General features: G+C 47.0%; 1 protein-coding gene across 1 annotated transcript in view; it reads right to left on the bottom strand.

The window, feature by feature from the left end:
• NF1 (neurofibromin 1) overlaps positions 1-4,927 on the bottom strand; it is a 70,082-nt gene extending 65,155 nt beyond the window's left edge. The window contains exon 1 of the mRNA XM_034069098.1: positions 4,763-4,927. Coding sequence (XP_033924989.1) covers positions 4,763-4,822 — 60 coding nt within the window. The 5' untranslated portion in view covers positions 4,823-4,927. The remainder of the gene's footprint in view (positions 1-4,762) is intronic.
• Positions 4,928-12,653: the final 7,726 nt, after the last annotated feature.

Consider the following 12,653-nt stretch of genomic DNA (forward strand, 5'->3'; position numbering starts at 1 on the left):
AAAGCAAAAAAATTAACTATAACTGAAGCTTTAAACTATGAACACATGGACCATTTTCAGCTCATCCCTGTTCAGCAAAGGGATGGTCCACTGTTTTAATTCAGCTCTTTCCACCCTTAAAATAGGAAGCAACAGCCAACAGCCTCGTAACCACACTGATGCACACACATGCTGCCATACAACTCTAATCCACTTTGTGTCTCACTGAGGTGTCAAACAAGCTCCAGAGCACAGGAACTGGTGTTCTGGACTACCGCTTGCCTTATATAATGCAGTGGACAGAGACAAAATAGGTAGATGAAATCTGGAATCTTTAGGATCAAGTAAAGAAGAATATTGCTGCAGAAGACAAGGAAAAGCCATTAAGGAGCCGAGCCTGCCAGTTGCAATAATACAGTACAAGATGCAGTGTACCCCGAATTCAGGACACAAGTCATCTTCTATATCAGGTATTGCTGAAACAACTAGAAAATCAAACTTACAAGATGAAGCACTGAAGCATCTACCAGCTTTCACCAGCCATGCAAGCTCCCTGGCTGTTAAAACACATCTGCTGACCACACAATTTAAGTCAAACCCTGTCTCTAGAAATGCATTTGACTTCCATGTACACAGCCCTGTTTACCTTCTATAGCTTCTCCAGATCTGCTGCTAATGCAGTACTGGAACTGGGCAAACGTACTGGTGAGAGCCAAAATATACACAGCAACACTCTTTCCTCAGCATCAGGACAGATGATGATCAGAACCAGATACAAATGTCATAAACCTTGTACAAAGGCATTATTTAGTAAAAAGAACCTCACAACTAAACCTTCAGAAGAACACAGAACTCTGAAAGTATCTTATATGTGTTGCCTAAAACCAATATGAGGTTAACTAGAAGCTGGCACTGTGAACAAACGTGTATTTACTGCTAACACAAACTGCTGTGCTACACACAGAAGGACCATCAAAACACCTTGATGCTTGTCAGCAGCTCATTACTGGACTCAGGTAACATCTGTTGCATGTGGGCCATTCCTTTATCTATCTGGCAGGACACCATCTGTGTGCAGTAAAGCACTTGGGTTTGAAATACATTACACACCCTGGTTTAGAAAAATAAGATCAAAGCTGCTCCAGGTTTATGTTAGAGACAGATGAAGTAGCACCCTGTGTGGTTAAGGGCAGTGCTATGATCTGGCTCTGTTCTTTGCTCCTGTGGAAATGTGTTTCAGACGGAGCAGTTGTGGAAAAGAGTTCCATATCTTGCACAGACCAGCCCTGCCTTACAGGACAAAGCACTGTAACTCAGTGAAACACTTCAAATACAACCTACTACTGGTGGTTTCTTAACAAACCAAGATGAACAACAGTAATGAAAACCCCAGAGCTGGTGCTTGCAGCCAGTGCTTTCTGAGGTCTCTGTACAGATTTCAGATGCTGCAGAGAGAATCAACAGGAAGATGGAATATTTGCTTTAATTTAATGCCTTTTAATGAAAGTAAGAGTGGAATGTTCCTACTGGCTTTCAGTTTATACAAAAGCTTTCTTAACTGAAAGCAATCAGATCTCATAAACTACAAATAGGAAGCCTAAACCATAATCCACATAATAAAGGGCTTTTTTTTCTTTAAAGCATATCATAATCACTTAAGTCACCACAAGTTTATACAGGATTAATACCTTTTATAGTATCTGACAGTTTAAATACAGTCTAGATTTAAATGGTTTAGGCAGTAAGGCTCCTCTGACTATGCTCTGAACTACTTCACCCCTGCATCAGCCTTCCTATGATTTCAGCCTGTAACACATTTAAAAATACTATAAAAATACAGCACATGAAATTCTAAGTGAACATTTCCATAGGGTAAAAAAAAAAAAAAGAAGAGATAATTTTCTTTTACAAAGACCTAATTGTGCCTGAAATCACAGAGAACTGCCCTTAAACACAGCCTGGCCCCTTAGTGCTATTGCAGCCTGATGCTGCCCTGGTCCCTGGGAAGTTTTAAACTCTAACTAGTACCACAAAGGAAATGAGCCAAGAGATCACACAGGTGTGACACGAGGAATGAGATGTGGCCTCACATGGACCAACAATGGGCTCCTTCTGCACCAGCTGAACCCTTCCCACAGCCTTCAAGAGTGGCTCATGGAAGCGGCCACTGTACCAGTTGTCATCTCCAGCATGGTATAACCGAGAAATCTCTTTAGGGAGCCAGTCACTGGTTAACTCATAGCGCTGCTCTTGCCAGTCATTTTGTCCTCACAAAAGCAGATTTGGGTTAAAGAAACGTTTCTAACAATAAACAAGAGCAGACAAGAGCAGGCTGGTTTGCACTGATTTTTCTTGTTTTCAATACAGATTAGCATTCTCTCAGTTTGTTGGTTCATCTGTCTTAAAATGAATTCAAGCCCTTCGCAAATGAATGGGAAGCCTGTCTACATCTATAAATTTTGGTGAAAGATGGTAACATTTCCCTCCTTTGTAAAGGAAGGAAGAAACCTTGAAAAGCTTGGTCTTCTCCCAAGCAGAAAGAAAAACCCAAACAAGACAAAATTAAACAACCCACAACAGAGAAGAGCTTCCCTTCCTCATTTTAACATACCTATGATACAATTAGTAGTGGCTCCCTCAGTGCTGAATCAAGAGGTCCTGCATTTAGAAAAGCAGACGTAGCGTGCAGACTCAAAACTGCATCATCACCACTAAAATAATGTGCATATATTCAATATATTTCATGGACTACGAACTTGATGCTCAACTGAGCAGCGTAAAATGTAACAAGTGCAAAACTTAATGACCACACAACTACCCAGTAAGGAGTTACAAGTGCATGTAAATATCACCAGTGGTTGGCAGCACATCCAGTAGTAGCAATGGTGTCACCACAACCTGGCATTTGGGTATTCAGCTAAGAGCAGTCACCTCTCCACCGTGATAATCACTGGCAGCCCAGGCACGGCAGAAGAAATGATGTATTAAAAGCAAACACACACAATTAAGGACCCCGAGTTGAAATTAATAAATGAGAGAAAACACCTCACAAGGATGTCGTGATTAGTGCCTCATCCTCAATTCACTGCTTGATGATCCAGTGTTCCCTTAAAAGTGCACTGGTTCCACAAAAATATGCAATAAACTGATCAAAACTGTGTAAATAGCCCCTACGACACCAGCTGTACTATGACTACCACAGTCAACACTATTTGGTGTGTATTATCCAGTATTCCAGCATCTCAAAACTCAGCCCAGCTTTCTCCCTACCAAGAGAGGATCACTTCCCATTCACCTATCTGCAATTATCCCATAAAACATATAGGGAAATAATTCTGTTTCAAAGCTGAAGTTCTTAACTCCTAACAGATGTCGGCAAGCCCAATTCCACCATATACATAACAAAGCAATCAGCAGAGCCTTGGGCCTTTTAACACCAGTACACAAAGAAACATTTACTTGTGTTACTGGTAGCATAATCAGGACCATGCTTTTTAGGCTTATGGAAAAAAAGTTCTATGACTCAAGATAAGGGAGGGAATAAGTTAATTATGCAAATACGCCTAAAATATATTGGGAAAGTGCATCATTTTAATGTCAAAAGACAAAGTTTGATGTTTTCCTTTACTAAATAAACTTGGTTTACAGCAGCTTTAATATAAATGCAAAGAGTAAGAGATTATTTTTATTCAACCAGGCCAGTCCTCTTGCGAGCTGTCAAGAGCCAAACATCACCAAGGGGGACACGAGGCTACAAGGCAGGTGAACAAAACTCAATTTATAAAGCCAGCTTAATGGTTCTGACAGACCTGACACGAGCTCACAGAGCTGTCCCTTGCGTGGCACAACGGCTGTATTCACAGTGCAGCAAAAGGAGACAAGCCAGAAGCTGATCATTCAGCCCAAACCAAGCTCACACCTCATGTCAGAAGAGCATCCTGGGAGCAGAAATGCAGAGCCCAAGCACTGAGCTTAGCCTCCTTGAGGAAGTCATGCCACCTAATCTCAGTAAGCAGTTTCTGCATGTGGATCAGAGAGACACAAAGTCTTAAGCCAACAAATCCCTCATCCTTCCATTCAGAAAATCCTTCTGCCAACTACAAGCACCGGCTGTTGTAAAGAGCAGCAAATGCCTGTCACTGTAACAGCACTGGTTAGAAAACACTCTTCACCCCACACGCCTGTGCTCCCGGTGATGTGGGTGAAATCGCACACCAACATCCACGGTTCCACTATAGGGAACCAGGTAGAATAGCCTGAGCAGCTCCACAGAGCCCTCCTTAAACTCGTTCTTGAGGCTTTACCACCTTTATAGGGAGAAAGATGGTATAAAGCAAGCAAGCAAATTTCCCAGGAACGTCTATGAAAAGCAAACACTTTTGGAAGCGCAGGGGAGCAGAGACGAAGAGGAGCCGGGCACCTCACCCCGGCACCGTCCCGCTGACACCCTGCACCGCGAGCAGGCTGGCGCAGGGGAGCCGCCGGCCGCCGAGCCCAGGGCCACTCCTGAAGGAGCGGGGAGAGCCCCGGGTGTGCTGGAAGGGATGGACCGACCGGCCCCACCCAGCCACCGGCCCCGCACAATGGGCGCAGAGGCGGGGGCGGCTCCCTGGGCCCCCCGGCTCGGCCCGGAGCCCTGCGGCGGGAGCTCGGCGGGAGGCAGCGCTCCCACCGCCGCCTGCGCCCCGGGCCGCGGGGCAGCCACCCCCGCTGCTCGCCCCATCCCCGCGCCTCCAGCCGCGGCCCTCCCGTTCTCTCTCCTCCTCACGGCCGCCCGCGCTACCTGCTCATCGAAGCGGTTCACCACGGCCTGCACCCACTCCACCGGCTTGTGGGCCGCCATGTCCCCCCGCCTGCCCGGCCGGGGAGGGGGGCGGATCCCCGCGGGGAGGGCGGCAGGAGAGGCGCCGGGCGGGTCTCCGTTACCCCTGGCGCGCTGCGGGGCCCTCAGCTCCCCTCAGCCATCAGCGCCCGGGGCCCGCCATGACACCACACCGGAAGCGGGAGCCCAAGGCCGCCCCCGCCCGCCCGAGCAGCAGCGCCGCTGCCGCCGCGCCAGGGGGAGCGCCGAGACCCAGCCGGCGGCGGGGAACCCACTGCGCCTGCGCGGCGGCGGGGCGGGGCCGAGCTGCGCCTGCGCGCCCCCGCCCCCGCGCAGGCCCGCCCCGCCTCGCGCCTGCGCGGCTGCGGTGTGGGCGGGGCTTGGGGAGGGAGGGGCCGAGGGCAGGAGGGGCGGAGCTGCGGCACGCACGGGTCTGGGTTACCGGTTCCATCCCTATAAACTGGTCTGTTTCAGCTCAGCACCTCCCGCCCCGCTGCAGTAACCACCAGCACGCAGCCGCCGCACACGAACCCTCCCCTGCCCCGGGACGTGGTTCCCAGCCGGTGTTCGCTCCCTGACTCAGAGAAGCCGGGTGTGTGGACACCAGGGCGCAGACACATCCGCTTGTGGGGTCCCTCTGGGTACACAAGGGATGTGGGAAAGCGCACAGCACAAGGTAACGTCCTTTAGTGCAGAGCGTCCTGACCGTGTCAACGAATATGTAACTTGAGGTAAAGCCTCACGAACGGTCAAACACACAGTGAAGAGCTGGAGAATAAAAGGGACTCACTCGCTGTAGCTCCAATTCAGTGGGGGCCTTGGCTCCGCTCAGAGACTTGCCACTGTCATAGTACATATGAATTATTACCAGCAACAGCAACACAAATCCTGGTTTTGATGAAACTTTCCCTGTAAACAACAATGGAATTCCTGTAATCCAGATTTACAGTATGAACCGTACCACTGCATTCTAGCAATAAACTCAGGAGTGTGGCTCATAGCAAGTATTTGAAGAGGCAGATGTCCTATAGAAAGATGAAAATCAAATGCAAATACTTTCTTTAAGAAAAAAACAACTGTTTGAAGAATAAATTGGAGTTTCTGTCTGTACTTGTGGTCCTGTCCTTCAGGAAATGCAGAGGGCATCCCGATTTATACAAATTGCAGAGACCAATACTGGGCTGTTAAGTGCCCTGGATTTTGCATGATCCATTTGCTGTAACTAGTTGTGGTGTGAAGGCCATTGATCCCTCTGCAGCAGAGTGCTCTATAATGGTCAGCATTAATACGTTTCATAAAGGATTTTAAAACAAATATTGTCTTATGGTCTAGAAAAGTCCTCTAATGTATTGGCTATGTATATTTATATCAGAGTCAAACCTACCAAATCTACATGATACATGTGCTTAATTACAGACATGTCCTCTGAGTCAGATTGTAAGTAAAGCTGCTCCCTGAGGCCTTTCCCAATCTTGTTTGTGTGAGCACAAGGAAAGGCTCCACCAAAAGCCAAGCAAACAGGCACATTGCATCCCCACACCATTCCATAACCATTTGTTATTCTCCCCTTGCAAAGGTAAATAGTTACTTGGACTCCAGAAAAGAGGATGAGGGTAGGGATCTGTTCTCCAGGACTTCCAGCCCTGCTGGTTGTGCTCCCCCAGGAGGTGTGCAAGCATCTGGGTATGAGGCTAGCTCCAAGTCCCCCTGGTTCACATCCAGAACCTGTTTGGGCTGACAGAAAAGGCTTTGTCACAAAGAGTGCAAGAGGGAATGAACACAGAACTGCTCCTCCATCAGCATGCTCAATCTCCTTTTTCAGCTCCTTAAGTATCCTTAAGTATCCCATAGCAATCCAGCAGGAATAATATCCGCTTAAGGCAATACAGCCACAATCTTCATGGGGATCTCTACGTTCTGCCAAAATCTAAACAATAATAATCCACGCAGGGGCAGGAAAGGGCTTCAGCTTACTGATAGGCTTCTGCAAACATGTCCTGAAACCAAGAAAGAAACCAGAGCTGGTCAGAGAGAAAAGCAACTGGGAACTCCTGACTTAGGTAGAAAAAGGCTATTTTTTCCCTTCAAAACCTACTAAACACAACAAACAGTGCTTCTTCCTGTTTCTCCTAGTGTTTTTCCCAAAGCAAATCTGTTCCCTAAAAGCAAACACAGCTTGCTGTAATATTCCCAAATTTTAGACAGTGGGAAACTTCAGAGGTTGAATGGTGATGTTGGAAATCCTCATAGTGTTTCCCCAAAACTCTCTGGAAAATTCCAGCCAGTATTTGGTCAAGACAATTCTTTCCCAAAGCTCTCTGCTTCCTTTTAATTGCTTCCTCTTCTCCCTAGGCTAGATATAAAGTGCCTGAGACCCTCTATCCCAGAAGGGATCTGCTGGCCTAGGCAAAAACAGTGTCTCTGTTAACTGCTGTGCTAGATCCCATCTGTTGGACACATGAACACACAAACGGTTCTGTCCCCAGCAGGCAGACACATACCAGTCTGTAACTGCTGGTTAGGTATTATCTAAAGGTAAATCACACCAAGTTCCACAGCTCCAGGTAATTCCTGAGTTTTGGAACCATTTATTTGGCAGCTCTTGACAATCTCGTGCCTCTTGGTTATGCTGGTGGATTATTTTAAGACAGTTTGGCAAGAGCTTCTTAATGCACTTCCTTAAGCTTATGTGCAAACCAAAATGAGAAATTACAGCCTAAGGCATCCACAGACTCTTGTCAGGCTTTGTGGGAATGCCAGTGGGTTTTCCTCACTAAAAATGTCCCACTGTGGCTGTCTAGAGTGGTACCTGTGGTAAGAGTCACATGTAAGAGGAAAGTCCCCGAGAATATGGATTTTTCCCCTCCCACATCTGTACCTTTTGCTTTTCTCTACCGTGTATTTTCAACTCAAATTATTTATTAGCCTTTTATTTATTAAATATTTATTATCTTTTTTCCCTCCTGCTCCCAGCAGTCTGTGTTTCATACTGCCATTTCTCCTCTTCATTCCTCCCATCCCATTTCTCATTCTCACCACATTTGTCAAACACTCCAGAAGTGGCTCAAATACACCAAGTGACACTGTTTGATTTCTATGTATCAGCTTTGCTCCAGAACCCCCCCACCATTTACTGAGGCGATTCCTGATGGACAGGGTTTCATCCTGGAGGGACTGTGCCAAATCTGGGATCAGGGACAAAAAACATTTTCCCACCTTTCTTAAGTGAAGCCAAACAAACAAACCCGGGCAGATGCGGAAGGAAGGGAGGGAGGCAGGGAAAGAGCTGCCAAGTTTTGGGTAAGAGGTGACTTAATATTTCTCAGCTCCAAACCCTTAAACACGGGTTTAATGTGGGAGCTGGCAGGCTCCCAGGGAAAGCGGGGCAGGCTCCTGGCAGCGCTAAGGATCCTGGATGGTTTCACTCCGAGAGGACCGTGCTCCAACAGATTTGTCCATTAGAGGGCATTAGAGGCCACACGAATCCCTGAATTCCGAACTAGCCAGAGGAAAGAGGCCCGTGTTCCTTTTTGTTTGACAAATGAGTGGTGGCTTTGTATTCTTCCCATGACATGTCTCTTATTGACTTACCTGACATGTGCGGGGTGGGTTTCAATATGTGAAGAAGCTTTCCCTTAAAATTAAGCCGTGGATTTTCCTTTGGATTCTGTCTGACTGCAATAGGACCTGTTAAATACAACTGATCTGAGGTTAACAGTAGTCACAGAATGATGGGTTATACTTCAGAGAAAGCAGAGATTCCACACACAGTATTCACACCGGAACCTTCATCCTGGAAAGTGTAATCAACCAAGGATGATGACAATTGTAGCACACTGTTTCACACAATCAGTTTCTAAATGCAAGTATTCCTATTCCAGCAGAAATCTCACCCAGATGCAAAACAGCAAGAGTTTAATCCCTGATACCTGATCTGAGGCCTTATAAAGATGTCACAAGAGCTCAGATACTCTAAAGGAACTTAATGGAACAGACTTGTGCCATGCACTGGAAATGGATAAAGATATAGTCAGTGTTTGCCGTTTGGCCTCAGAGGTGTAAACAAGCTCCTTGTTGAGTCCTGGTTGGAGTTTGTTTGCTCACAATCACTCCCACTCTCTGGGTTTATGGTCTAAAAATTGCAGAGGAATGAGATCATTTTGTGCATCCACTTTTTTCTTCCCCTTGCAAGCGGTGCCTTTCCCACAGCACCTCCAGAGTTTCTTCCTCATAATACTATAGAGCAGCATTTTAATTGTTCTGGATGACTAATCAGCTCAGCCTGGATTATCACACTGCCCCAAAAGATAATTCAAGGTTAACACTGCCTCTCCCTGCCAGTCTCTTTCCTTACTCATTTATTGTATAACAGGGGTCAAAAAGAGAAGAGGATTCATAGGAGAGGAAGACCAGAGAGACCTTGTGACTTCAGCACTGACTGGCACTTTCTGGCTTCTCTCCTGGGTGATCTCATAGAAAGGGCATGAGTCTGAGTCACAGGAAGAAAGCTGGAGGCCTGGACTGTCACTAGGATGAGACCAGGATTGTTGCCATGCCTATGGCTGTGCCCGACAAGCACCATCACTTGGCAATGCAGTGTTACTCCCTGCAGCAGCATTACACCTGCATCAGTCCCACCACACCAACCGCAGGACAAACCACCCATCCCGAGTCCTCTCCTCCCGCAGGGGCTGCCCTTCTGCACATGTGTGAGGGTGCTGGATGGGCTGCTTTTCTTTACCATTCCCACATGATATTTGCATTGGGAGAGGTAGGGCAGGCTCCAACAGTGTGCCCTAACACTGATTCTGGCCTGAAGTGAAGCACCAGCTCAGGAGAGCTGCTGAGAGTATCCAGAACCCACGAAACTCAGCACCCCTGTGAAGCTCCTGCCATCAGCCTCAGGAGGGATAACACGGTGGTCCCTAGGTTGAAATGCTGGCCTTTTGCTCTGGAGGAGTTTTAGCTGTTTAGGCTGTTCCATACAAACTGTGGTAAATCCTTAATCTTCAGTCTGAATTTGCATACCCATCTATAAAACAATGCTAATATTATCCAGCAGTCAAATACACCGTGAGCCTTAAACTGTTAATCCTCCATTTGCCTCAAACTCTTCTCTGTTGCCCTCTGCACACATTCCCTGTAGCAACAGACCTGGATATGAGCCACCCAAGTATTCCAAGCACAGTTCCACATCAGCTCCGGCCCATCTCTGATCTGTGAGCAAACACTCTTTATCTACAAGCAACCTGCTCTTTCCCAACCCCGCCGCAGCAGGAATGCAGCTCCTCTGTTTCCAGGCAGAAGCTGTCAGACCCAACCCTATAATTCCCCAACATGCCAGTTTTTTCTGCCCTGATGATTTTATTGATCTGCTTTACAGACTGCAGGTGGTCTGTGCCTTTCATTGTTCCTGTTAAACTCAACTTGCTCTTCTATAAATTGCACTTAGAGACACTGTATTGAAGTCTACACTGATGCCCTGCATGCAACTGATTTTCCCTCTGTGTAATCCTGCTCGCCCAGTGCCAAACACAGATTTCATGAAAAGCAAAACCTATTTTCCTACTGTAAATATGGTCAGCAGTTGATTGCTGACTACATCCTATTCCTCTGGACCCAGAGGAACATCAATCAACTCAGTAACATTTCACACTTTACAGTGGACAAGAGCATCATTCCAAACCCAGGGAACGTGCTTCTGCCCATCGGGCATTGTGCTCCTCTAGCAAGGAGCCTGAGCTCCAGACAGTGCAAGTGACTGGCAGCTGAGTAACCCAGGCCAAAGAGGAACAGACAGAACCGTATGGTTTGGAAAGGATTTTTCAGAGGAAAAGTGGAATAGCTGTGGTAGAGGTTGGTGATATCTGAGATTACACTGACATAAAGCAGACTGTGGGCATGGTGGCCTCGAGCAAGGCTGAGCACCCTTCCCTGCATCACAGGGACCCTCTTCTGTTATCCGCATCTAGGACAGTTCAAGTTCAAAACCCTCAACATGACGTTCAGCCATCAGAGATAACAGCTCCTGCAGCGTCAGTGGGTAAACTTAGCACAGATGTTCCTGGAAGCAGCTCCCTTGCAGGGCACCCTGGTGAGCTTACAAAGAGGGATGGTTTTGAACCTGAAAGGAATAACCCCCAGCCTCTGTCTCCCTTATTCCAGTGCAGCGACTCATCACAAAGGGCTGAATTCACCACACACAAAGCCATCTGCTCTGTTTATTATACCCAAAGATGTGGTCCAAGAATTATAAAATCCCAAAGAGACCAAAAGAATGCGAATGACTGCAGTCTATCTCTGCTATTCCATCTGTGCAACTGTTCCACAGCATACTCCTCTAGCAGACCTTTACAGATTAACCCCTCAGGTACCAGACATGCAGCAATTTATAGCCCCCTACAGAAAACTAATTTTAATTTCCACAATAAGGCACAGGGAGTAAAAGCCAAGGAACAATGGGGGAGAAGGGGGCAGAGAAGTGACAGTTTTCCAGTGTGCACTGCGGCAATAGCAGCAGCTAATCTGTCTGGGGATTCTGATGGTGCTTTCTCCTCTAACTTCTCACCATTCTCTTCACTGCAATCCCTTTTCCTCTTCAACTTTCTTTGCCTTTTCTTCCTTCCATTCTCTTTTTCCTTTCACCTTCACTTTTTCCTCCACAAACTCTTGTTGAACTTTCTCCATCCCAAGGAGGCTTCTCAAAACAAGCAGGAGCTTGTGAATTATTAACAGTGTAGACTATAAATAGTGTAATATTTAATGACAGCCAGACCACCAAGATGCATGCACTGGTGCACAGATCAGCCACCTTGGTCTTAGTGTGACTGGCCTTGTTTGCTCTCTCACCTCTCATTTGTCAGGAGTGCTTTATGGAATGAGAGCTGTGAGGAGGGGGAACATAACTCATGGCCTGCAAAAGCACCATGGGCTTGGTCCTTTGGATCTCACACTTGCTGTGCTGATCTCCTTCCAGAGCTCTGGCTCTGCAATCCAAACCCCACAGCTAACAGGAACTGATAGCCTCAGTGCATCCTGAGAAGAGTAACCTTGGTGGGGTGTCTGCTGCAAGCTGAGTGGGGAACAGCACAATGAGAACCTGGAGATCTGAGGGTCCACATGCTGGAACGAATGGCCTTTCAGTGGTGAAACCATTCCAGCAGGAAGCCACAGCAATGGAAATGGAGCACAGCAAACACACTGCTGAGTCTTGTGAGTAGCTGAAAGACAGGCAAACACCAGGGCTTATTTTACAAACCTCAGGTAATGTTACAAGGGGATACAAACAGAAAACAGCACCCAAACCAATTGCTGTAAAAGCAGCACAATCCCTTATCCGGGACATGCACTAATTCCAGATGCCTTTCCTAGTGCAGTCTAACAATTGAGTGAGTCAAAAAGACTTCAGCAAAGCTGATTAAGAAACACACAATCACAAATCAGTTAAAAAAAATCAAAGAAAAAAAATCTGAGATGAGTGTAACCAGATTCACCATAGGGGAATGTGAAAGAAGCAGATCCTGCTGCTTCAGCAGCCTGGAAAGAGCTCCATAACCTGGATCTCGGAGAGTATTTCCAAGGCAGGCAGACAACAAAAGTCCTTTCATTTGAGAAAGCTTCTTGCAGTGTGTAAAGTCTGAAAGCAGATGCACTGAGTGTATTAGCCTCCTCCCAGCTGAACAGCGCTGTGCAGGCTTGGCAACTGCATCTGAAAAGGAGGATCATGGAAAACACATAAATCATCCTGGAGTCATGGGGCAGCCTTGCAGGCCCCTGCAGCATGTGACCATGCGGGGTGTGCAGCTGATGCCACCCTTGATTCCACAGCTATGCCTCACCAGGGAGAGCAGGG

Source organism: Melopsittacus undulatus, chromosome 13 (assembly GCF_012275295.1).
Source record: "Melopsittacus undulatus isolate bMelUnd1 chromosome 13, bMelUnd1.mat.Z, whole genome shotgun sequence".
Taxonomy (NCBI): domain Eukaryota; kingdom Metazoa; phylum Chordata; class Aves; order Psittaciformes; family Psittaculidae; genus Melopsittacus; species Melopsittacus undulatus.